Source organism: Astatotilapia calliptera, chromosome 3 (assembly GCF_900246225.1).
Source record: "Astatotilapia calliptera chromosome 3, fAstCal1.2, whole genome shotgun sequence".
Taxonomy (NCBI): domain Eukaryota; kingdom Metazoa; phylum Chordata; class Actinopteri; order Cichliformes; family Cichlidae; genus Astatotilapia; species Astatotilapia calliptera.
This window is the reverse complement of record NC_039304.1, coordinates 19039942-19067396: the sequence shown is the minus strand read 5'-3', so window position 1 is coordinate 19067396 and position 27455 is coordinate 19039942. Positions and strand designations below refer to the sequence as shown.

Below are 27455 nucleotides of genomic sequence, written 5' to 3'. Positions count from 1 at the left end.
AGCTTGATCCCTCGCAGGTAGCTACAGATCATTCCCTTGATGCGGTCTGGGACGTGGTAATACTTTATGGCTATTCTGACAAGATTGTGAGGAATGTCTACAAAGTCCAGCCAGACTACTGTCAGATTGCTTTTCTTTGACCTGGCTTCATGTGTCATCTGGCCTAGGACTCCTCTGTGTTCCAGGCATCCCGTGAAGCATGGAATGCCTCTCTTTTGGATCAAGGTGTTCACATATCCATTTTCCATCATGTATGGAGTCATTCTCCTCTCCAATATTCAAGGCTGAGCAGGATAATGGTTCTAAATTGGCTTATGCTTTGTTAGCTGTTTTATGCTTCCCATTAACCTATTTTTGAGTCTCTTTCTTAAAAGAAATTGAGCTTTTCAAAAACAGTAAGGAAGGTTTATTTCAAAGTGTGAACAAAGTGGAAACGTAACAATGTTTAGGCAATGCATACATCATCATTTTACAGAGAACGTCTTCACAACATTACAGAATTTTCCGAAATGGCGATAAACTTTGACATTTAGAGAAAAAGGAATTGGGGCAGGGAAGTGTTCATGTGTGTGTTGTGTGTGTGTTTGTGGTGGCGGGGGTGGGATGAGGCATGTTTTTCCTCAAAAGACTTTAAGCTATGTGGTTCAGGTTCAGATTCAGGAAGTGAAAATTTAGAGGGTTGTTGGTGTGTGTGTGTAGTCTGATTGGTGCTGACAGGGAAGTATGAGGTGCACAGGGATGTGGAGGGGGGGATGACTGAGACATAAAGAGGAAAGAGGAAAATGATGAGGAAATCAAACAGGATATATCGTCTGCACTGCAGAATCGGACGTTTTTTTTTCCATTTGAAAACATAAATGTTTGGTTCCAATTAAAAACGCTGCGATCGCTGCAGTAAAGTGCTGAGGAGAAACCAATGTGGTCCATCCACAAAAACTACTTATAAACAAGAGTGGGAGTGCAGAAACCCACGGCTAGAAATACACACTGTTTGCATTGTAGCAAGGAATATTACGGAAACCAGCAGCGTATGAGAGAATGGAAGGAGTTATATTTCCAGAAGGATATAAAAGTAAAACAAACCCAATACTAAAAGCTTTTAGATATTAAACTGAACTCTTAAATGTAACTTTCAGTTTGACACCATTCACCTCTCTTTTGCAGTCAGACACCAAATAACCAGAACTCTCTTTTTTTTTCTTTTTTTCCGAGGTTAACCTGGAACGACTCCCTTGAAAATTGATGTTGGATCTTTTCCATGTTTCTGCAGAGTTCTGCTTTTGGTGTCACACAACTGATTTAATATCTGGCTTTTATAAATTCACTGTAATAAAAATGAAGCCACAAAAGGGTAAAAGGACAGACTACAGCAATGACTCTCAGTCGTTTTTGTCAGACCCATGCATACCCACAGTGCCCAGATGAGCTCTGGTAACCCTTTCACTGGTTGCCTTTGTTATAAATAATTTTATACAATAAAGAGTCCGTTTTTAGGGCCAGTTTGTTAAATTCTGACCCTGATACTACAATATTAACGCATACTGTGGGTGATGAAGTCATTTATCCATATTGCATAAATGGATAGATGACATTCATTTCCTTTTCTTAATTTATACTTAATTTTAGCTGTTTAACACTCACAATATAGCCCATTGGTATTTACCCTCTACTGTTAATCCATAACTTTCAGTTCACTATTTCTTACTTTTAGGTATCTGTTTTAACCATTTACTAACTGGTTAAAATACAAAAATGATAAATGTGAAGTAACATATGTGGTTGCTTTTGCTGTCGTGGGTCCTTTAGCTTAGCCCTTAGCAGCAGCCTCATCGCTGCTCTTTCATGTTTTAACTTTGTCCCGATGCTTCTTTCCTTTTGATATAAACTTTCATTGGCTCTTCATTTCAGTACCAGCTAACTTTTTGAACCTATTAGCATTTAACTTATGTAGTAGATTAGTTAGGGCTTGCATGGTGGTGCAAAGGTTAGCACTGTTACCTTACAACAAGAAGCGTCTGGGTTTGAATCTGCCAGGAGGCTGACGTGTCTGATATCCCTGTGTTGGTGTTCTCACTGCATTATCATAATGATGTCAGTCCAGTATCAAAATTGCAACTGACGAAGCACGTTGTTGTGATCGCATAACTTTAAAATATGGAGAAAAAAGTAAAACCATACCTTTGTTAAAATAAACCTCTCTTCTAAAACAAATGGTCAGCATTTCAAGTGTTTTCTTTGTTCATTTATAAAATATAACAAACATATTATCGGGTTAGTTTTGCTGTTAGCCAAATTTAGTTTATTTATCTTGGTTTGCTAACTTAGCTAACTTTTTGGCTAATGCTAACTGAATGCTAACTAACTCAGACAACGTCACTGGTCGGGTGCAATGCTGATCCTGGGCCAGCGTTATTATGATGATGTAGGAACAACACTGACACGAGGATATCAGACTGTGCATGGGGCTTTTCTGTGTAGAGAGAGGTGTCGAAGGTGTGCACGTCCTCTCACAGCGCTCCTACAATGCCACACTTGGTAAGAAAATGGCTTTCTGTTACCTCTCTGAAACTGCAGAGTTATATCCTGGTGTACAAGAATCTCTGGTTGGACGTCACTGGTCTGCAATCAGTAGTGCTAATGTTGCACACTGTTTACCGCATTGAGAGGGCTGATTAGCAGAAGGGTTTAATAATCTATTTTGTAACTTGGAGATGACTTTGTGAAGCTCCATGTGTTCAGGTGCAGGGTAGCATCTTCAATAAAAGTAGAAAATGTTTTACTAACATGAGCAGGTTCTTTTGAGAGGTGTGAATATCCATGACAGAGGATTTCTCAGGCATGAAAGTATTTGGATCTCCTTCTAAGAGGTTTCAGTCAGATTTAAAGGAAATCACTAAGTGTAATAAGATTATCTGTTGAAAATTTGGGTTTTAGTCATGCATATACAGTTTCTTTGTTAGTTTTTTCGGGGCCACTTATCTCACCCCTCGCCCTATGGCAACTGGGATTGGCTCCAGCACTGCTGTGACCCTGAATTGGATTAATGAAAGCTTTTCAAATGGTCACAAAGAACAGAAAATGCATAGATTTCTGCCAAATAAGATAACACTGAGTTTGCTGTACGTGAACCGATTGTGCCTACATGCGCAGTCGACCATTAAAGACCCATCATCAGCCACAACGATGACTGCAAAACAAAAACATCCAGCTGAGGCTGACAGGAAACGGCTGTTTTTATATGAATTCGCTCAGGGGTGAATGAAAGCGTGTACCAATTTCATGGCAGTGCATTTCATTTTTGTGATGTTCTTTCTGTTAGTTCTTTGTGAATAACTTACATAAGCATCTATACTTTGCCAACGTGATGAAAAAAAAAGGAAAATGTATTAACTTCATTTATAATACAGCTTTATCTGTATTTTGGCTGAATAATTAACAGTTTTATCAGGTTATTTCTTGAAAAATGGTCATCAATCAGGTGAAGAAGAGGGAGTAAGGACAAGCTATATTTAAAGCTCTATGCTTCGCTCGGTATAACTTGCACAACAAAGTATACAAACAATCATTTTAACCTTACAAAAAGATAACAAATTCACATCCATGGCATTTAAAACACCGCCCAAACCATCTCCTTGATAAAATGTAAAATGTGTGTAAAATATATCCAAAGTATTTAAAGAAAATGCTTGCATTGATATTATAAAATCAGTATAAACAGAAACAAAATTGATTTGTAAGATTTCATACACACTGACGCTACATTGTATAAAATATATGACAACTCGTGTAGGCCGCTTGCAGATGTGCTCTCAGCTGTGGAAGTGGAAGGTGCATGCACAGCTTTACTCATAGTCTTATAAAGAGTTTAAGCACAATTTATAGCGTAATACACAGGCTAAGATGAACATCCAAGGAGTTTTCTTCTGCTTCTTCTTTTTTATATGAAGCCCTTTATCTACAGAACAGCTCCCATCACATCTGTTCCCTCGGCAGACATTCACTGCGGGCCTTGGTTTTATTCCAAAAATCTGCGTTCCAAAACAGCTCTGCAGTCCAGAGGGAAAAAAAATCCACAACAGCTTCCCCAAATGTCAGGGTTTGTCTTTCAAATTAACGTCTTTGGGAAGAAGCCGTAGCATTAAGCGATGCCTCGACCGCTTATGACAGCTTCACCATTTATAAAACAATCTTGTCCGCACAAAAACAAGTTAGTTCTCTGATGAGTCTGTTTACTCGTTAAAACAAACAAACAAAAACAAACAAAAAGTTTCCACAGTGCGCTTCAGTTAACTTTAAAGATGCTAAAGACGTGAGGCGAGGCGGAGGGATTGCCTACGCTGTGGAGTCTGAAGGACGGGCCCGTAATGGCCTGCAGCTCCGTGCCTTTGTCCAGTCGCAGGAGGCCGGACACCTGGCAGGGCTTCAGGAAGTGGAAAGGGTGCGGCCCGGCAGAGGGGGTTGTCCCGTAGCCTTCCATGCATTGCAGCTTCTGAGCCCTCAAGCCAAGGGTCACCACGTCCAGCTTCACGTACTGAGACTGCTGCTCGTTGAACAACACCTGAATGGACAGAGAAGATGATCTCTCATGAACAGGTCAGCAGAGGGAGAACTTGTTTCTGGAGTATTCATGTGAAACCCAAGCACACTGTCTCGGGATTTCATGACTTTTTCTTTCTCTTTTTTTTTTTTCCTTTTGCTTAGATTTTCTCCAGACTTCTGTCAGCCTGACAAGGAGGAAGGCCTGGATACTTGAGATTACCCAAAACCTGATACCCAGCTCTCCAAAAACATGATTCATACATCTACACTATGACTGCTCGAGCTAAATAAAGCTTGCTTCTAGCTTTGCATGCAGACTTTTTTAATTCACCCTACTATCCAACCATCCATGCATTTTCTTCCACCTATCCAATTCAGAGTCACAGGGGGGCTGGAGCCTAATTCACCAGACTAAAAGTAAGAAATGTATTTTTATAGGTGTGATGCTTTAACCTGGATCTCTGTTTTATTTAAGATGTTTTCAGCTGGATTCATCTTTCTCAGAATCGTCAGTGTTTGAACTTTGTCTTAACCATCCCATGAACCCGTTTCAGTTTACTTTAATTTCACTTTAAATTATTACCCAACCATAGTCTGAAATTGTTTTTTGAAATTAAGTTGGCAGGATAAAAATATAGAATTTTGTGAAATAATATAAAGATACCTAATCAACTTTAAAGCTGCATTTATACCTTTGGGACAAAACATTTTCATTTTGACTCTGTTTTGGTCTTTTACATAGACTGTATATAAAAGATGGATGTGCCCATCGCAAACACGAAGTATGACACAGTATGTGGTTTCAGAAGAAGTCAGGTTAAAGGGAAGTCATATAATGAATTACTTCATTATATGACTTTGTAAAAAAAAAAAAGTTAAAAAAAGATGAATTTATGTCATCAGTCACCAGCAGATGACAAAGACTTTGATTTTTTTGATTTGTTTCCTGTAAGAGTGTACTCCTCTTACTGCGAATATGGGTTTCTTAATCATTTTGTCATAAAAGGAATTAAACAGAGCTGCCCGTTCCAGGAAATAATTCACTGTCAGCGAAAACTGAATTCCCTAAAAATACATTACACAATGTCGACTTTGTTTGCTGCATTACATACTGGCTAATGCGTAACTGTAAACAGTACAAAGCCTCAGGGTTTAAAGAGTGAAGCCAATGTAGAAGTAACTTAGCTTGTGTTCTTTTTAATAGTCACCAGGGGGCGATACAGGTACAAAAATAATTCTAATCCTATATACATTTAAGGCAAAATGTCTCTTTCTTGACCTCTTTAAACACTTTCCTGTTGAGTTTATGGACTTAGTCACTCATTTGAATTAAAAACTTAAGTAAACATTTGTCATACCAAGTTCCAGAAAGGAGGATTAGCCAAGGTGTGCTTGCTGATTAACAACTTGTGAGGTATAATTCATTAGCCAGTGATTTTTGTTTTGTAACATTACTGCAAAAATATTGTTTTACAGTAGCATTATGAATTTTAAAACCTTAAGCAGAGGACATTAATACTGTGCAACCAAATTTTCTTTGAAGGGTTTATATTAAAAGTGAACAGCTAGATAGCTAGCTTAGTTAGCAAGGTATGCTAACTAAGCTAGCTAGCGCAAGCGGATCGGCTCCAGTCCAATTATGTTCTTCAGCAACCAGTGCAAATTTTGATTTAATTTTAGTCATAAGTCTAAAGTCATAGTTAGTTTTAATCGAATAAATCTCATAAAATTATAGTAAATATTAAATCTAAAGGTGATTCAGTTGATTAAAATATGAAGCGTAAAAGTGTGGCGTAAGTTTGGTGTCCTACTTTTATTGACATCAAATGTGAAATGTGTCCATATGTCTGCTCTTGTCTTTGTCAAAAGCACTAACATTTTGTCACATTTTAATGAGAAACAGGGAGATTTCTGAGTTCTGTTTCCAAAAAAAAGCTGTACCGTTGCCCGAGGGCTGATCGATTGTTAGCATCTAACCACTGGATCGCTGCCAAACACGTTCTGCCTTTCTACAACTTAATTATTTGTCTTTGGATCTCATCTCTCCAGAATATTTTCATCTCGTTCCTATTCGCAGACGTAAGCATCAGTAAAATTATTTCTCTCAATGAAAAAGGTCGTTGAGAGAAATTACTTGACAATGAAATTAACACTGATGGAAAATTGAACTTTAAAAAAAAAAAAAAAAAAGATGTGGGCATCTTTTATTTACAGTTCACCAGAACCTGAGGGAAATATCTGGATCTTTACTTCATCTTTGCTTGCATATCACTGTGTACATCAGCTAGCTGCCAACTGGGAACCATTTTGATTTTGTACAGTTTATCACACACAAACAGGCAGGACTAACCTGGTGTTTTTTTCTTTTGTGTAAAGAGAAAACATGCTAACTCCACTCAGAGGCGCTCTGTCTGGGTTCAAAGCACACCACTGAGCTGCCTTTAATACTGCCCACATTCATTTGAGGCATTATTAATGGAAAAGTTGTGACTGGTTCAGCTTTAAGGTAGAGGTGCGGCTGCCAGACAGTCCCAGACTAATGCTGGGTTAGCTTAGATAAGCCCAGACTCCTTGTTTAATAGCCACACCTTGTATGCAGAGTTTGCAGCTCAAAATAAACTATCGCTCCCAGCAGAAACTCACCTGGCAAAATAGGAAGTAGACGCCTGCTTTCTCCACGGTGAAGGTGCCCTGCTCCTTGTTGTACCTCACCGCTTTACTCATATTCAGCGTCCTCTCTTCCCAGCCCTTGATCACCCCACCTTCTCCCACTGTTAGACACACGCACACACATCCCAGGTCATTCCTCTCAGAGACAAAAGATTCAAAGATCAACCTCTGTCCTTCACTTTTACGACTCTTACCTTGCTGAGAGGAGACTTTGGTTACTGACGGAAAGCAAAAGCGATTTTGAAAGAAAAGGAAAAGGGAAAGTGAATTAAGATTTTATGAGTGCAATCGTATAGGGGTATATGATTGAAAACACTTCAGCAGATGCTACACGAGACAGCTACGAGAGATCTGCCAAGCCACTTACTCTCAAAATGAGACGCCGCTTTCCTTCCATTTCCACTCCTCCCTGCTTTCGACGTCCTCTCTGTAAAAGGGAGGCAGGAAAGGAGACTGAATGCACATAAAAATGACGTCTGTGGGGTTTTTTTCTTGAAAAATTTATTTGGACAAAGCAATCATCCCCATCTCTATCTGTCTAATAACATGAAGCGTTAATTTGGTGCCATTCAGATCCAGACCTGGCTGGCTCTAACAGGGTTAGCAGATGGGTAAAGGATTTCCTTTCACGTGCTTCAATAATATTTCCTCAAACTATTATTTTCGGTCAGAAGCGCGTGCCTCCTCACCACCACACGCACACACACGTTTAGCAGCTAATCTTGGAGCCAGTTGGTCGCAGTCATGTAGAAAATACTGAATACAGAGATTGGATGGAAGGAAGGAGGCTGGAGAGATCTGATTGGAAGGAAGGGTGAAAAAAAATTAGAAAACCAATAAAACCCCTAAGATGGACAGGGGGAAAGTGACTGATAAAGCAGAAAAGGACAGGCATTAAAAGGCAAAGCTGAAGAACTAAAAGGCTAAGCAAGAAAAATGAAGTGCAGGAACAGGAGAGTCAAAGAGGGTCTTTGGCTGCAGCAAGACAGAGTGAAGCAACAGCCAGCTTCATCCAAGAACAAGCTCAGATAGCTGCAGTAAATAAAGCACAGCACTGATGACCGCCTGCTCTTATTCCCCACTAAAAGTTTTTTTAGGGTTTTTTTGCCTTACAATCCAGCCGATTTCAAACACTGATACAACTCTGTGTATGAACTGTGAATTACACACTTTATGTTTCAGGATGAGACGGGCCAAACGCCACCCACCGTCATCATTCGGGAATATTGAGCCCCTGTGAAAATAACTCACATGTGGGTGACCCTGTGGACTTTGGATTTGCTATGGCCGAGCGTAAAGCCCTCAGGCTGGCCAGATTTTCTCGACTTAAGCTGTCGGTCTTTTCAGAGGAGAACATAACAGCAGTGTCCTGCTGAAAGGCAAGACTGGAAAAAGCTGTTTGCTCTTCTTATTCCCTCGTTTTTCTTCTTTTTTTCCATTGACAGCCATGAGTTTCTGACAGTTTAATGAGATATTAGTTACTAAAACCAATAAGCTAGCCCTTAGAGGATATCAATACAGATACACTGGTGAAATCTAGACTCTAATCCCCTTTAAAAAGCCCTCGTGTGGGTTCACTCTCGGGCAAAACGTGGACAATCAAGCAGTCCCGTGATGGTGACGCAAGCAGAGGCTATAAATACAGCAATGATAGGTCATCAAATATCACTGCTTTCACAACAAATCATAGCTGTGTCAGTCGTGTGTTCTGGCGGTGGGGAAAAAAATCAATTTCATTGCCCGAAAGCGTGCAACAAGGCCCCCAGCGCCCGCGCCAGCTGCTTTTTTTCTGGGACTCGAGGCCGCTCTGGTCAGACCTGTAATTTCTGAAACAGTCTTCCAGCTGCCTACTTTTTCCTGTGTCAACTTTTAGCAGCGGGTAGTGCCTGCGGCCCGCGAGACCTGACCAAAGTGGCATGTGGGGCCAAGACTGGCCAGCGCTCTGCGTTAAATGTTCTTCCTAAAAAAACAACAGTTGGTAAGGAGACTGTGTCTGTGGCAATTTGGAGAGCTGAAAGGACAGGACGTCTTATACATGCCGGTGGTGCTGCAGTGCAAGAAAAATGTCAGGCTTTGGCAGGCTTTCGAGACGCAGTACCATCTAGATTTGGGCGGATTGGGCCTAATATCGATAGTATCGATACAAATGCTGGTATTGGCGCGATAGGATCGCATTAATGTCCTACTAAGTTCAGTGTGTAGCCAACTGAATTGTGTTAAATAATTTTATTGGAAAAGGAAAAATATCAAACATCTACTGTGAAAAATGGCCTAACGTCTGTTTTAATTACAGACTTCAGCACATTTAAACAACAGAAGTTAATGTGCTTTAGAGATGGACACATTTAGACTCCAGGTCCTTAAAAAATCACTTTCAAAATACATGAAAAGATGAAAGGTGTGTTTTCTCTTAGTAACTACTCATCACTAACCATTTAAATGTGTTAGGAATTAGCAAATTGATGATTCATCTCATAAATCTGCTACATAAGCTGCCTTTAGAGGTTAAAAGTATTGCTGAAACACTGGCCATGAATTTACTTGGTATGGGATCGATACCAAATTAGCAGTATATCACAGCACTAGTACCATCTCTCTTCACTCGATGCCCCACCAGCAGCTCTCTCTTCTCCAGGATCAGCTGAACAATGGCCTTCCTCTGTTTGTTGACCTGTTGAAACACACAGAAAAAACCAAGCTATTAACAAACGGCCAGTTATTTTTCTCATAACTTTTTTTTTCTGGCACAGAACCCACTCACGGCCACAGACAGCCTTTATTTCCTGCCAGCCACATAAGCAGCAGACTGTCTCTGGCAGTATCCTGCCCCCTTTGCTGCCATTCTAGCTGTAAATCTACCACTTCCTCAGCGACTGGTTGCGACACCTAATGCATGTTTTCAGCACTTCGAATTCTTCACATGTCATTTTTTTTCCGCAAGAAAGAAATTGATTTTGTCAAGCCAGACAGGATTTAAACCCTCAACTGGAAGGTGGCTGGGGGGGAGACTCCACTGGGTGACCGAAGGAGGCCTAAATCGAGTAAGAGGAGAAGCTGCTCCAGAGGAGGGGGGAAGAAGTATGTTTAAATTTACTGCTACTGTGGAAAAGCAGGCCGAGAGAGCTGCAGTGCACCCTCCAGACGTTCACTCACTGGGCTCTCATCAGAAGTTGGCTAACGGCAAATGGACAGAACAGGGGCCCCCTTGGGGAGGGCTCCAGCAACACTCCACGTGTCCAATTTGGGGGGGTATTTGTGTTATGTGCAGGTTTCTTGCCCCCCCCCCCCCCCCCCCCTCTCTTTCTCCTGATATAAAATCCATTGCAATCTGGTTTTGTGAAATACACTGAACTCAAAAACAGAAAAAAAAACAAGAAGAATTTCCATTCTGGCTCCTTTAGGAAATTTATTTGTCTTGTGATGCAATCTAGTGTCGGATATTTGCTGCAAGTGCAAAACAGAAAAAGAAGGAGAGTGGAAAAAAGTTTAGGAAAGCTGCACTTTGCAGGAGATTTAGAAGCGTTTGCTTGTGCGGGCTGAAAATGATTTACACTTGCCACGCTTTATCGTGCAGCCCGTTTCACGCCTCGAGTCCCCGGCAGACTCGAGGCAGTGGGGTGAGCGGGCATACGCCAAATAGCTGAGGCTTTCCAGTAAAATTAGATTAAAAAAAAAAGGAGCACAACTGGCACCAGAGTAATTAATCATAATCCCCCACCCGGGGAGAATGGGGGTGGAGGTGGTTAACAGGGGGAGGCGGACACAAAAACAAGCAACAACTCGGCACAATTTGACTGCGTTTATTGCCGAGTAATAAAAGTGCCAAGCAGAGAAATGGTGCGAGAGAATAAGTAGTCTACGTGCGAGGGGCGAGAGAAAAGGGGGAGGGTGAAGTGTGGATTTGTCCATATGCCCCCAGCCAAGATTCCCGTAACCGCAGCCACAAAAGAAGTTACATAAGAAACACTTGATGGTCTTTCAAAAAAAAAAAGTTGCAGGAGAGTAAATATTATTGTTGGTGCAAAAACGGAGAGGGGCTGTCTGCACGCTCGAATTATTAAGGTCTTTTTCTAAAGTATGACACAAACCTGCTCGAGTCGGTCCTGCAGGATCTTGAAGGACTGAGACAGGTCCCGCGTCTGTCGCAAAGTCCACGCCGTAAACAGCGCGCTGCATGCGGCCAGAGACAGAGCCACCAGGGCCAGAGAAGCCCAGACGACCCGCAGCCTGCGTACTCGTCTCCTCTGCAGAATCCGATGCATATTGGTGCAGACTGCGCTGCTAATCACCGCCGCAGACCATCCGAAATCCCCCGCTTCAACTCCATTCCAGCAGAGCATGAAGTCCCTCCAAATGCATTTCAGTCCAAATGTCCAGTCTGGCAATAAGAGGACAGGCTGTGACCGCTCTGTAGGATCTGCTCTTTAACTTTTAGCTTTATCTGGCAGATGAGTTTGAAAGCAAAGCAGCAAAAACATCTGATCAAATCACGGCCACCATCCTCCGTGTGTGCAGGCCGTCTCCAAATACAAGAAAACTGTGCAACTGGCGCACATCAACTGTTGCATCCTTCTCCTTGTGATTCGTTGACTCAGCTCTCTTGTCTTCCCTTTAAACGGCGTGCTGGGGGGTCAGTCTATTAGACAGACAGACCGAGCACACATGAATGTACACACACGCGCTGAGAGAGACGCACACACACGCAGCCACACACTCTCTGCTGGAGGCGAACTTTGCCTGCGCCCTGAATTTTTGATACCAGCTGGCAGCCGCCGTGAAAATCGACGAGGGGAGCGCACGGAAAGCTTTACGCGAGGCTTCCGCTGCTTGTCAAATCACTCTCATCAACTCCAAATATGTGCCATTCATGTCCGCGACAGTGCCGTGTGCAACCACACGGTGGCTGTATAGACTCACGATCTGCACGCTGCACGTTTGGTTTCCACTGTGCCATCAACAGGTGAGCCAGAGAGCAAAGTTTTCATTCATAATTGAATTTATAAAAAGAAAAGAAAAAAAGATAAACCGTTCCAGGGAACAAAAGGACAGTGGGTTCAAACAGGAGTACCAGCTCCTTCTATACAAAGCACAGAGGTTCTTATCTTCAGAGAATTTCACGTGGTGACACTGTGTCCTGACCACTAGATCTCTGCAACTCCTAAAATATTTTCTGGAGAGCGCGTTGAATCATTTTAAACAAGCACGCTGCTGAAGCCACATTTACAAAATGACTCTGTTCATTAAAATAGCAGGGGTATGAGGCGCTTTTCAGAGCTCTAGTGCCTTTTTACGAGGCCCCACACAGCAGGCACCATATCAAACAGTAAATTAAAATCAAACTTGAATTTAAAAGTAGCCCGAGGAGTCACGCTGATGCTTTTCTTAAAGAAGAACAAACCTTTCATTGCTCACATACTGTCTTCTTCTTCTTCTTTCCAGCCTTTGTTGGACAGCACTGCTGGCACCTCACCTGCCGATCTGAACGTCTAACGCACGCACACGTATGTGAGAATGAGCATCCTTGTGCACATTTGTGTGAAAATGAAGGGTTAGGGTTAAAATAACTTCCTGCCCAAAAAGATTAGAATAAATCTACAGTTTTCCAGTGAACATATAGGTGAACACAGAGACTTTTGGAATAACATGCTCTGGGCAGCCCAATGAAAGACAGAGCTGTTTGGCCACAGAAGCAGTAGACTTGTTTGGACCCAATGTGGCTTTTCAGGAGAAGAACCATCTGTAAAGCATAGCGGTGGAAATGTTTTCATTTGGGGTTTCTTGCTTCAAACTTTGGTGAGTTTGCAGTCATTGATTCAGAGTGAATGTTGATCAGGAGCACGCAGCAAATCCGCAAAGGCCCACTTGCAGGAATGGAAGAAAACCCTTAAATGTACTGCACGGAAGGACGGTCTAACATTTCAGCAAGCAGATGCCAAGCGCTGTGGACGATTATGCAAATGTTACATCTATTGATAAATATATATTTTTTTGTTTGCATCCTAGTATATCACGTTTATTTGCAGGCACTGTATCGAAGAAGATGAAATGTTGAATATGATTCAAAAACATGGAATGTCTCCATTTCACAAGTGTATGTATCAGAGTCATGTGATGAACTGTCCAGAGTCCACCCCGCCTTATGACAGCTACTGTGGATGGGATGCGTGGGAGAGTCACCAAACAGGGACTGAGAAATACCCCTGCTTAGCACTACTCATGGTTAAAACTCCACAGAAATGTGACTCGTCCTCACATGGCGAATAGAACAATGTGAGCTGCAGCGCCTTGAGGCAGTTAAATTGAATAACTACCAGTGGACTTTTCTGTTTTAGCTTTTCATGGCTTATTAGCAGCAGGTACTTGTACTTTGATCTGTGCATGTCCTGTTAAATATAGCAGAGGTCTGTATATTTATGTGGAGGCTAAAGTATTCAAAACTGTGTAAAAAGTCAAAGACAGAGTTTGGTCGCTTGCAGCGATCTTGAAAGTCAACATTTGTTACAACATCTTTATTCTTCAACACAGTCTGAACTCTGTTCTCTGTCAAGATGATCCCACACTGCTTCTATGATGTTGACGTCTGGCTCTGGGGAGGCCAATCCATGGCTGATAGTGTCCCACTGTGTGTTTTATTGCTTTGGCAGTATGTTTGGGTCATGCTCAGATGCTTTCCAGTATTGCATGGTGGATAAAAATCTAAATGTACCTCATAACTGTATCTTTTTCATGAGCTGTTTTTAAGGCCACACTGCACACCGTGCAGAGATGTGCTAAGTTTTTGGCTAATGGCTCTTTGGGAATCGGCATGTTATTTTGTGTCTGTCAAACTTTGTTATCCTTGATATTTTTCATAGATTCAGCTAAAGAAATGGGAACAAATTATGTGTTTTTGTGCCTAAAAGTACAATTTAAAATTGGTTCTTTGCTAAGTTGTCTGTTTGGTGTTGACACAGCAGTGGTTCGTCCCTTCAGTCCCTGAGTTAAAGAGCCTTTTTTTAGTCTTGACTGATTTATATGTTTGTCTTGTGGCTTAACAAACAAACCAAACATTTCTCTGATGATGACCAAATACAAGGACTGGACTGAAAATGAGTGAAAAAGCAGCCAAAGAAGAACATTGAAAGAGCTTCAAAAAGCCTGGAGAACTATTCCTCAAGAGCACTTCAAAGAATGTCTGCAAAGCCTGGCTGCTCGGAAGTAAAACACAAAGAAATCAGGACTAAATCAAGACTTTTGCATAGTATGTATTGAGCATAGTTGGAGAAAAAATGACACCAAACTGGGATTTTTAAAAATGGGTGATGTCAGTACGCCCCCTATTGGCTAAATTGAGCTGCATTAAAGTTTTAGCTCTGGATAGCACAGCTCATCTACTTTGTAGTAATATTAAATCTATACGTCTGATGTTAATAAAAGAAAGACAAACAGACTAAAGAAGAAATGCGCAGCTACACATGCACGTCACCTTGAATTCTGACAGATTTTATTACTCTAATCAAACCAACAGGTGGACAGTTTCTGCTTTTCAAGACAGTCACAGCATGAAACCACTGACTCTCGTACATGTTGAGTGTTTTATTCATGTTTTTACACACAGCAAATGACCCAAAATTCAAGCATCTACCTTTTGTGGCAATTTCATGGCTTCGAATATCAGATGAAAAACTTATGGATCCATTTTTGGTGATTTTCCTTTCAGTGTTTTGACTTCAGCTGAGGAATTTACTGCTCCTCTGTGAGCCGAGGGAATTTATGCACCTCATGAAGCTCTTTTTTAAAAACTCAGCGGATGAAGTCGAAAATGCCCCGAAAAGCCTTAATTCACAAGGTTTCCACACAACTTTTATTTTCGGTAATTTCACAGACGACATTGGAAATATGAGGACATTAAAGACACCGACCTCACCGGGAACACTGATATGAGCTCTTATGGTACACTGGATAACACGGCCGCACAGCCGTGGAAATGAGAATGCGTCACGGTTGCCTCCTCTGCTATTACACAGTGTTGTAATCACACACACACATTCAACACACTAAAAACTGAGGAAACATTTTAAAAAATATTAAACTGGTGAGCTGCTGCTCTCTGTTTTATGCACAAAGCGTCTCTTCTGAGATTTACTGCAGTCGTGACTGACAGGAACACGGGCTGAACTTTGATTTTGAAGTGCTTTGGGAAATCCATGTTGGGAAAACAGTTTGAGACCGAATAATTTATAGCACTTGGTCTGAAATTCTGATGGGAAGCTGCAGATAAGACATAATGATCCCCTCGTGATCCCTTGGACTCTGTGTGGATTTTTGTGGAAATGCACTTTGTAGCAGCACAAAGATTTACTTTGCAAAACTGAGCTAGGCTGCAGATTTTGCACATTAGACATGCAATATTTCGATGTCCCAAAGATGGATAGCGAACTAACTAAATAAAATAAAATACCATGCATTCCAGAGTGAATTACTTTGTAAATGCAAATTGCAAAAAGTAACAAAGAACGGTCAGCGGTTTCTACTTGTTTAGAAAGAAAGAAAACAAACCAAATATAACCCCCAGCTCAGCCTGTTTTCATTAAAGTGCTGGAAAGAAGCCCTCTCTGAGAGAAAAAAAATTGAGACTGAATATAAAACAGAAGTGCAGACCAGAATTACGCCGCTTTCATTTTAGCGAGACAGGTTCAAAGACGTGCACTGAGCCCAGTCCAAGATTTTCTCTTAGTTTTCAAATACGACCAGATGGATTGTTTTTGTTTGACTCGAGGCTTCGTCCAGGTCTTTGAAACCAGTCCCGCACGTCTGGCTGCAAAGATGGAGGTTTTAGTCTGAGTCCAGCTGATTCCTTTAGTGTACACTCTCATCACAAGACCTCAATACACATAAACAGCTAGAAAAAAGAAGAAAACAGTGCAAATACCAACGCTGTGCTTCACAACAGCTTCGCAGCGCTCCTCATCTGGAAGACGAGAGGCAGAGGTGACTGACTCTTTGGTTGCTGTCGTTAGAGTAAATTTAAAGGGATACGATACAAAAAACCTTTAAAACAGTCGTACACTGAACATATGTCTTAGTGTTGCGATGCATAAGATTTTTGAGGATCTTTGTGCAAAAAAACCCCAACAAAATTCAGATCATATCTTATACCTTAGGTCACAAGTTGTCTAAAATGTCACTACATACACATGTATCACACCCTGTTGTCTAAATGTTTCATCATTTATCACACAATTCTTAACACGTCACACAAACACAAAACAGCTTCAGTGTCTCTGTATTGTACTTTTTAAATGTATTGCACGCATTTCTTCCCCATTCCAACACTTGACACTGCATATTCTTTTCAACATAAAAGTAAATGACCATTGGCTAAATCCCTGCCCGGCATAGTGATTGTCCAGTTTCTCCACAGTGCAGAGACAGAGTTGTTCCAGTGCTCGTCAACAGGTACCGGAGAAGACCAGAGAGCCTCACGTTTCACAAGTTTATAGTGAAATTCAGGCATTGTGTCATTATTCTATAGGCACTAACTGTGCAAAACATCATCTGAAGTATGTGTAATATTGGTGTAAATCAGACAATTAATTTTATGTTATTCATATATGGTGGGGGAACTAAATATTTGATCCCCTGCTGAATTGTAAGTTTGCTCCCTTCCAAAGAAATTAATAGTCTCTTTGATGGTAGTTTCATTTTAATGGAGAGAGACAAAATATCACCCAAACATCCATCTGCTGCTTGAAGATTGTCTAGGCCAGTGTTTCCCAACCACTGTGCCGCGGCACATAGGTATGCGTGCTGTGGAAAATTATCTGGTTCCACCTGATTAGTACTCTAAGCGATCAGCCTGAGTAACAGGCAGAACAATTACATTGTCTTCCACTAGAGGGCAGTACAACTACCTGCTCTAATTAAATGGGTTGCCAACTGCCAGTAAAACAGAAGAAGACGAAGAAGAAATTACATAATCCGGTTGTTCAGTGATGACACGACGAATCCTACTTCCGGGCCTAAAGTAGTCTGCGTTTAATATGGCTTTTGTGTTGTTAACATGTTTAATGTTATGTATTTTCTTCTATTTAATCTCAAAAAGCTCCTAAAACAGTCAGTGATCACTGTTGACCTCACTCGGCTTTTATTACCGCTAATCATTTATTTAAGCTCAGTTTTTAAAACCTTAGGATGTAACTACAGCCCAGCCCATGCAGCAGTATATGAATGGCTAACCTCGTATTGTGGATGGATTATCTCAGTTGTTCTCCTGGCTGAAGTTTGGTCCTTTTACAGCATCCTGCCATGCGATTACATTTGTTCCTGACCACCGAGAACACTTATGTTAACTTTTATTGAGTGGAAAAAAAGTTAGCTTGTTTATATTATGCTAACATAGCTGTGTCGCTAGCGGTCACGTAGCACATCATTATATACCAGCTAGCCAAACTTCAGTAACCCTACAAACGTCACTGCTGTTTAGTTTTCTGTCTTCATTTATGCTGGAAGTGATAACAGAGCTGTACGTTTTAATTTGTTTCCAAAAACCCGCAGTCAGGACATGCTATATTGTATTTAGATAGAAGCTAGCGAGCTAACTCCCTGCTAACTTCTAACTCCGTTAAATGTCATAAATTCCGTTTTCATGGATGCCTGGATGTTAAACTCAATTGTTACACCTGGTAGAGCAGAACGCTGATCATTTTATTAAAGATGAAAGACTTTAGACAGTTTTTCAACTCTCAGTAATGCCATAGTGATCGTTTGATATATGGACCTGCAGCGGAGTTTAGGCCCAGACACGGCTAGTGACGTCAGACTGAACAACCGGATAGTCATGCTGTGAGACCACGCAGCGCGCAATAGCAATAGATAAATATCTGAAAAGAAAAAGTAATCAGTTTGATCTGGGTCCTGGAGAAGATTCCGGCCCTTGCAGTGGTCAAACAAAAAGAAAGAGGTATACTGGGGACAAATGAGCCAATTCCACTATACCTGGTGTGCATGGGAAAATGATCAATATGCTCTTCGTGACATTTTTGTTTGGTAGCGTTTGCTGTGCTTTTTCTAATGTGAAATATGTGCTGTGGCTCCAAAAGGTTGGGAAACACTGGTCTTTTATCTTTGTGGGTTTTGGGGTTTTTTGCTGGAAGACCCATCCATGACTCATTTCAGTGTTCTGACTCAGAGAACAAAGTTCTTGTCCAAGATTTCATGGTACAGTGAAGTGGTCCTGTACCTTTAGCTGTAGCATGTTTCCACCTCCGTGCTTGACTGTGGGGATGGTGGTGTTTGGGTCATACTCAGCATTTCTCTTCCTCCAAACATGGCAGGTTGAGTTGATTTTCTTTCTCCCAAGCTTTCACTGAATCATTCAGCTGACAAACTTAAGTCGGGCCTTCTTGAAAAGAAGAACTTTACAAGTGTTGTAAGATTTCAGTCCATTAGAGAGTAGTGTGTTAGCAATGGTGTTTTTGGTGACTGTGGTCCCAACTGCCTTCAGATCTTTAATAGTGCACTGGTCTACCACCTGTCTCATGATTATCCTCAGCTCATGAGGCAAGACCTTGCATGGAGATCTAGGCTGAGGCTGACTGATGGTTCTTTTATGTCTTCTATCTGTGATGGTCCTGTAGCCCATCCCATTCCTGTGCAAGCTTACAATCTTGTTCCTGACATTGACTTTGACAGATCTTTGTTCTTGTCCATGGTGGTGGAGAGACTGAAATGTGGAATCATTAATTCATTGGTTGACTGTAATCCGTGTGCCACACACAGCCAATCTGTGGGAGCCAGAATTCTGGCTGGGTTGTAGGGGATCAAATACTTATTTCAGTCAATGAAAATATGCAATTCCGTTTAGAACTCTTATGTGATATGTATTCTGTCTCTCTCCATTAAAATGACAGGTATTTTAAAAGTTATATCTCTTAAATATTATACTGTGGTAGGGGTGTGTTTCTACCAACTTTAAGTGATCCGTAAAGTAAAGGCTAGTTACCAACATGTAGGTGACGTTTGCTGCATAAAAATGGTGAAAAATGTTATAGTTAATATGCAACACATTGCTAAATGGCTTTAAAGTTAGAATGTTAAGGAAGGCAGGGATTAGCAAACAGTCAATAAAAATCAGCTTGTCAAGTTTTGGAAAGAGGCCACTGAGTGGTGCTCCATCCCTGCAGTGTGTGGCCTGACCTCATGGCTGCAAAGGTCACGAAAGGTCATGAGGGTTGGGTTAAGGTTGAGCCAGGTGCTCCAGCGCCTCCCCCTCGCAGCGCATGCAGTGGTAGCCCATGGAAGCAGTGATATCGAAGCTGCCCTGGCTGAGGTAAAAGTCCATCGATGGTTTGTTCCAGTCCAGGACGGTGAAGTTGAGCTGGTGGCAACCAGCAGCCAGAGCCAGCTACAGGAGAGCAAAAACAAGAAGGAAGACAGGAATGACTGCTGTAGATGTAGCATGGAAGCTGTTTCTGCATGCTGCCTCTGAGACACTGTTCAGCATATTTTCCTGCAAATACTGAAAACAGGAAAATGCTCAAGGTTTACCTTCTCCATTATTCACGTTTCACTCACCTGTGCCACCTTGCTCATTAGTGCTTTGCCGACACCTTTCCCTGAAATACAGATCATGTGCATTACTTGAGATTTCCTGCAAATATAAGGACACAGTGATGATGAGACATCTTCTCAGAGGCTGTACTGTACCTCTGAACTCAGGCATCACATACAGGTCCTCCATATAAATGGCTCTGCCTGACCAGGAGCTGTAGGAATAGAAGTAAAGTGCATAGCCGATCTTTGTGTGCCCTGAAAGAAGAAAACAGTTTGAGCATGTAAAAATAACCGTTATTTAGAAGAAGCAAAATTCAGTATTCATGAAATTTGTGTATTCATTTTGGTGCTCCTTCCCACTGAGTGAATGACTCTGAACATTTAGCACAGTGATTATTAACAGCATAATGCTTTACATTACACTGTAAACACATAAATATGTATCATTTCCCTCACATCAGTGAAAATAGTGATATGACTCGTGGTGCTGCTCACAGTTAATGTGCAACAATCTTTATAAATGAAACCTCACATTTCCCAGTGGTGAGGCTGGTTAGGTCATTTTAACCACTATTACTTCTCTTTTTTGTTTTTGGTTCCTTGGAGGCAGCAGAACATCTGGAGTCATGTTTCTAGTGACTTGATGAATCTGATGATTCTGAGTCCAAAACTGTTTGGCTGCTAACTTCTCTGCTGATTGGTTCTGGACAGTTCATGGATTTATTGAATTTTTTCAGCAGCTCAAAGCAGCACTGATGAGAGCGGAGCACAACTTTAATGAGACCCAAGACATAAGTAGCTACTTCTCAGTATAGCCTCTGATAGTTGAAGCCTTCAGATAGTGGACAGCGGTGACTGTGTGGAAAAAGGCCCGTGTCATGGAAGGAAAAAGCACAGCTGGGCAGCAGAGCGTATAATGTTCTAATTACTGCATTCTTAGGAAAAGCACTTCAACTTTGTTATGTAAGAAGTGTTTAAGGAGGGAGGGTACATGTGCTGTGTGCTGCTACATTAGGTAACATGAGTAATAAATATGCAGGATGATGTAAATGAACGCTATATGGCAATTAATGTTTGTGTTAAGTGTAGCTACCGTTTTCCAGTTAGTGCGACACAAGTAATTATACAAAAATATATAAAATGTTAAACTTGTTTAGCTTTTTGTATCTTATAGTGCTGAAGTCTTGCTATTGAGTCTACAGTTAGCTTGGTTTTTGACCTTTTGGCTTTACTTGATATACCTCAACAGTTCACTCCTGCGTTTTCCTTTTTGTTTCTCCTGCTCGCTCTCTCCGTTGGTAAGGTTCTGTTACTGTTAGCGGGTCGTCACCCATCAGTTTTAAGTTTGTGTCAGTAACCGGGTTACAGCTGTTAGACAGTAGATCGCAACAGTGTGTGAGAAAACTGGGCGTAACATGATCACCTTCTTTGGTTTTGTGCTGTTCTGGCACCTCAGCGATGATCCCATGAAAGAACGGGTTCTTGGAAAAGCCATCCTGCTCCAAGTCTGAAAAGAAATTATAGATACTGTTACACGGTGTTTTCACAAGGGGAAATTCAGTTTGCATTTAACAGTTTGAGGCTTTTTATCAAAATGTAATCTTAGCTAAGAGAGAGCTTTAAAACCAGTTCTTGACCTTTTGTTGGAAAATACAGTGCAATGGTTTTTCCTCAAAGGTCCATAATTCCTAATTTTAGAATGAAGCTTCCTGGGAAAACCTGTTACCTGGTGGTAGAAACAAATGGCTCACAGACAAATACTTTATTATAGTGTGATAAAATCTACTGGGCTTAGATAAATATAACTGAACACCAAACTATACTTGATACAGAAACTTTATTTTTTGGTTAGAAGAGTTTTTCATCTGGACGATAAAGTCCACATTACATACTCTGTGTATTTATTCTCATTGCACTTCCTTTGGTAGTTTTCACATCCACAACTGAGTTCCCCTGAAGCAGCTGAAATCTGCATTAATCAAAATGTCTTTTTTATTGGCTTATTTGTTACACTGTTGACTTTACAGCTGCAGAAGAAGATTGTTTACTATTTTTTAAATAAATAATAACATTGATTTTTTCCAACATTTACACTGCTTGATATGTCCAACTAACTTTTATAAGGCCAAGAACACAATTTGAACCTCTATTTGAAGAGAGCGAGAAATGAGAGTCAAAGTTTGTAACCAATCAGAGAGAGTTGAGAGATTTGATTAACCAATCAATTAACCAAAAAAGCAGGAATGGTTTGACAGCTGGAGACCACTGATATTTTTCCCTCCTCATGTTTTCTGACTATTTTTTCACTAGTTTTTCCTTTGGCTAGGGTCAGTGTCACTACAGGTAGCATGAGGCGATACCTGGTCCCTACAAAGGTGGCACAAGTAGTCCCAACTCCTCCAGGATGGCACATCAATATATGTCATTGCCAGAAGGTTTTCTGTGTCTCCCAACACAGTCTCAAGAGCATGGACTCCAAGAGACAGGCGATTACTCTAGCAGAGCTAAAGAGGGCCATAGAAGGCCCTTAACCCATCAGTAGGACCAGGAACTGCTCCTTTGTGCAAAGTGGAACAGGATGCCAGAGCAGCACAATGACCTTTAGCAGGTAATCGATGTGAATGTTTCTCACCAAACAATCACAAACAGACTTCACAAGGAAGGCTTGAGGGTTCAATGGCCTCTATTTGGCATTGGCCATAGAATACCAGTATTGGCAGGTCCACCACTCGCACCTTGTGCTTTTCCCAGATGAGAGCAGGTTCACCCTGAGCACATGTGACAGATGTGAAAGAGTCTGCTGAAGCTGAGGAGAATGTTCTTCTGCCTGTAACATTGTTCAGTGTGACTGGCTTGGTTTGGTTGTGGTCAGTGCTCATCTCGGGGGCTATAGCCAAGGGGGGACACATAGACCTCTACAGGCTCGGCAGCTGACAACTTATGTGTTTAATTCAGGAGCACTTCTCTGACTAAAGATAGCTAACTGACAACAACTAACTGCAAACGAGAGGAAAGTTGAACCTGAGGAATGAACAGAAGTAATTCTAAAAGACAGAAAACATTTTCCTGCATTCTCAAATTATGTCATATGTTGCTGTGTAGCTGGCAAGATTAGGACTCAGAAGTGACACTGAACTCAAAATTTAGGTTTATTGCTGGATTCACAGGGATCAAAAATACAAAAGAACTCAAAGTAAGCAGATACTAGGATGCTAGTTTACTAACTAGGAAACTACCCAGAAGACACTGAACGTACGGGACATACAGCAAGAGGGAATGAGGGACGAGGTGACAAAGGGCAGAGTGATGGAGTGGAGACACCTGTGGAACACAGCTGAACAGAATCCATCTAAAGAACCAAAGGAAGTGAAACTGAACAGGATGAGAGATTGACAAAATGAGACAGGAAACATAAACACAGAGACAGAAACCCAGACTCAAGGCATAATGACTTGCCGCAGAAAAGCAAACAAACACAGAGACATGACCGACTAAGGAGACAAGACTCATTTGAGGCAACTAACAGGGAGACTAGACAACCGCAGAGACGGAGCACAAACATAGTGTAGACAGACATGGAGACATGACTAGAGAACAGACAGGGACCACAAATGATGATAACCCAATAATGCAAAGCCCAGAAGACAACTAAAATATAAACAAACTACAAAGGATATAATAAAATACTCAAGGAAGACTACTAATCATAGTAATATACAAAAGGAGCCAGACTAAATACAGACACAAAAACCTTTAGAGGAACACAAAGCCCTGAGCCCATGGCCCGGGGACTCTGACACATTAATATGATGGATGCTTTGTTTATGGTGTTTACACTTGTTTGTGATGCTCTGTGATATATTCACTATTGCTTTGTGATAACCTTATTGATGTTGGTTTTAAATGAAAAGAAGCTTCAATATGTTTAGTTTAAAATACCCTGTGGCTCTCGCTTCTCAGTAAGTCTCTTTCTCTCTTCTACAATCTCAGACTGTGGTCCAACTTACATTTTGATGTTCTGCAAATATTAAATGAGCAATGTTGGTAAATGGACTGGTTCTTACTTCTACTCTAACTGAACACTCAAAGCACTTTTATACAACTTGCCTCATTCACCCATTCATACAAGCACTGCTTTTCTATGTAAGTGCTTTCTGCAGCATTCACACTGCATCAGAGAGCAACTGATTAGCATGCAGACTGGAGCAGGTGGGGATTGAACCAGCAACCTTACGATTAGTAGGTGACCTACTCTGCTTCTTGAGCCACAGTCGCCCCATTTTTGAATAAAAAGTTCTTTTGACTTTTTGTGTTGTAAAGTTCCCAAAGACTGAGTCTTGAAGTTCCCCTTTTCAGGCATTTATAAATCCTTTGTAAAGTATAGATGGTCCTCACAACAGATGTGGTGACACAAAATACTGAACTAATGACAACTGCCTGAATTAAACATGGATTAAAATCTGACATAAGTAGTTATAAAAGCTCCATTAACACACTCACAAATCTGTATGTGTATAAAGCTGCTTTTAAAAACTTTAATTAATTTACCCAGACTTTCTAAATGATACCAAAACAAATAACGTGGTTTTACTCGATGTAATAATTTATTTGTGATTAAAGATATTATATATGTGCCTATAAAGCAAGACCAAACATTTATGTCCAAGTTTATAAATTACATTATAATAACCACACACTCTTAATCATTATTAAGCATTACGGATAAAATCAAGGCAAAAACTTGAGACATCGCTACATACATTACCTTTCTGGGTCACTTTCACATGCTCTGCCAGTTTCTCATACTCTGCCAGTTCCTGGACATAAACAAAAATAGCATCAGCTGCCATCATTTATTAGGACATCCCAGACATCAGTGTTGCTCAGCTGGTAGTAAACATGTCATTTACAGGCAGTTTATTAGCCTGAAACTAACGAGCAGGACGAGCACAGTTCATCCGATAATATCTCACTAATCTAATAATAACAGCAACACCGTGTTTATGAAAAGCCCTGCTGACGTAAGCCACTACAGGCTACTTAATAATGTCCTCGGAGTCATACACACAGCTGGACCGCACGCGCGCACGTGCACGTGTCCGCTCACCATGATCATCCGCGCGATGTCCTTGCAGTCGTCCAGGTTGGCCGCGCGGATGGAGAAGTCCATGTCGAGTGGATGTGATGCGGTGATGCTCACAGTGCTGCTCCGGCCTGTCGGAGCACGGATGACGAGCACTTGGAGAAGTACCCAGCTCTTCGTCTAGCCTGGACCAGCACGCCACAGCCTCTCCACGGAGGATGGAAACTGAATAAAGAGCGCCCTCCTCCAGGTAGGAGGTGACAGGGGAGTGAGTCAGCTCCTCTTGCGGACTGGAAAGTGCACCCGAGGATTAGAGGACGTCCATTAACAGGCTTTAGCTGCAGTCGTTTAAGAGATTGCTTCCGGATGCTTTCAAGAGCAGCATCCTTTTCGCTTTATTGGTGTTCCTCTGCCTCCTGCAGGGGCCAGAGGGATCCTCTAGGGGGCCCCAGCGTAAAAAGCATACACCGGTTCCCCTTGAAGTGTTTTCCCGTATTTAAACTGTTGTAAATGACTTTTCACTAATCTGTGAAACGTGTCAATCATATCAAATCATTTTGAGCCTCAAACAACACAATAGCACCAGTCATGTTTATTTATTCAGCTAAAAAGTCTTATCGATATTAAAAGTGTCTTTTTTATAAAGAGATCTTCCAAGAAGGCAGGTAAATACAGATGGTTTAAGTGGCCAAAAAGCACTGGGTTGATTATCATGTAGGAACAATATTTATTTTTTATTGAACCTTATTTTGTACAGGTAGTTCCTTTGAGACTCAATGTCTCATTTACTGTGCTTTGACTGTTCTTCCTGTCCTACGCAAGGCCACCTGGGTTGGCTGGAAGACTGTTTACTTAGCTCGGCAGGGCGAAGGACACTGTCTCAGCTGAACTCTGGACACACACACACACACACAGACGCATATATACACATGCAGATATACACTCATCCCCCCCTCCAAACGCCTTCGACGCTTATTCCCTTCCGATGCTGACGGTGGATCAAGGAGACCAGCGCATGTGCTGCAGGCCCAGATGCACTGTCTACACTGGCTGTCTCTCACCCTTTACCCATCCCTGTTGCTTGTCATGTGTTTCTTTGGTGTATTAAGAGTTTTTTCATGTGCTTCGTGCAGAGGTGTTTTTTTTTTCTGTTCTCAAACTGATCTCCCTGTTGGAGCTCAGTCTGGGGGGAGTTATTTTTTTCTCCTTATCCTTCCTCATGTGGTGCATTTTCCATTGTTATACCTCTCTGACATGTCTTCCCCATGTGATGTTTTGTGTAATGTATGTATGGTCGGAGGGTAAGATGGCGCCGCCATTGCGGGCAATTGGTCGGCAGCCTTAACATGAAATTTCCCACTCGTGGGACTAATAAAGGTATCTTATCTCTTACTATAACGCAGAGCCATAAAGATACTTGCAAAACAGGTCATTATTTTATATATATCCTATTATCTAAACCCTGTTCACTACAATCTATTTACTAATATAAGCAAAGATTTACACATGAAAAACACACAGAAACATCAGATATCACTTTTTTGGCTCAACACCTTCCGTCTCCTTTCAGCTTTACATTTATTAGCTCTACAAATGCACAGCAGCCTCACTCAATCACTTGCATTTTCCTCCCTCTTTGTTTGATTAAACCTGCTACACCTGCAGGATTTGCTATTAATTTCAGTTAATGTAGGAGGATGCTTGATCCATCAAAGACTTGCATACTGTACGGCAGTTTAAAGGTCCATGTTTTCACACAAGTTTACCACAAATCAAAGCTGAAAATATAGATTTAAAAAAGGTAATTGCTGCAAAGTAAACATTGACCCTGGGGGAGCTCAGAGAGTTTTGGGCTCCAGGACAATTACCTGTTTTCCTTGGCTGCTAACCCAGCCTGGCCTCTACAACGAATCAAGGCAAAAACTTTTAACTTATCAAAGTTTACATGTTCAGGGTCATTAGGACCAACAGGGTAATTTAGCTCCATCTCAAACAACGGAAATATCAGCAAGTAAATTTTTTTCCGTTTAGCCTCTAGGGGGCAAAAGGAGGCTTTGGAGTTTGGCTTGTAGCTCCATCTCTGTGGGTGCTGCTCTTCTCAGTGCAGTCACAGTGACTCCTCTAGTTTCACAGAATCAAACTAAAGTACACTAGATTCATCCACAGACGCATTAAAGCAGCAGGCAGCGAGTCTGCGTGGTTCAACACCCACTGCTGATACATAACAGCGGCCTCTGCGTGGGTGACAGCGTGTGGATGGAGGATTCGTTTTATTTTTTTAAATCATAGTCTACAAAACTTATGAGATTTTTATTTTTTTTAAGGTCAGCTAAAAAAAATTCACAGAAGCGGGCAGACGGGGTTAAATTAGGCTCAGATGTGATGATGCAGAGTGCGGACATGTAATCAAACTGTGAACCACAGCTCCAGAAATAATGATGATCTCATGACTTTATGCTGGTTCTCACAGGACGAAGGTTGAGAAACAGAATAAAGTTCCCTACAAAAAAGAGAGAGAGCAGAGTTAGAGGAACTGAAAACGCCTTCGACATCTCAGTGGGAGCGTTATGAAAGTCTGGAGTAGATTAAGGATCGTCATGCTGCAATTAAGACAATAATCGGTTTAAGA

The 27455-nt window shown here is 41.4% G+C and overlaps 2 protein-coding genes across 2 annotated transcripts; both read right to left on the bottom strand.

Moving 5' to 3' along the window:
* Positions 1-391: 391 nt before the first annotated feature.
* On the bottom strand, positions 392-13761 carry tnfsf12 (TNF superfamily member 12). Its single transcript, XM_026162173.1, has 6 exons — positions 11298-13761; positions 9799-9880; positions 7577-7636; positions 7404-7427; positions 7183-7310; positions 392-4558 (listed from the first exon to the last, which is right to left on the bottom strand). The coding sequence occupies exons 1-6, from the start codon at positions 11547-11549 to the stop codon at positions 4283-4285; spliced, it is 822 nt and encodes a 273-aa protein (XP_026017958.1). The 5' UTR covers positions 11550-13761; the 3' UTR covers positions 392-4282.
* A 4527-nt stretch (positions 13762-18288) lies between these two features.
* Positions 18289-25232, bottom strand: LOC113018792 (diamine acetyltransferase 2-like). The gene is made up of 6 exons (XM_026162172.1): positions 24851-25232; positions 24509-24560; positions 21167-21250; positions 19897-19998; positions 19765-19805; positions 18289-19594 (listed from the first exon to the last, which is right to left on the bottom strand). The coding sequence occupies exons 1-6, from the start codon at positions 24911-24913 to the stop codon at positions 19427-19429; spliced, it is 510 nt and encodes a 169-aa protein (XP_026017957.1). The 5' UTR covers positions 24914-25232; the 3' UTR covers positions 18289-19426.
* Between the last annotated feature and the right edge of the window lie 2223 nt (positions 25233-27455).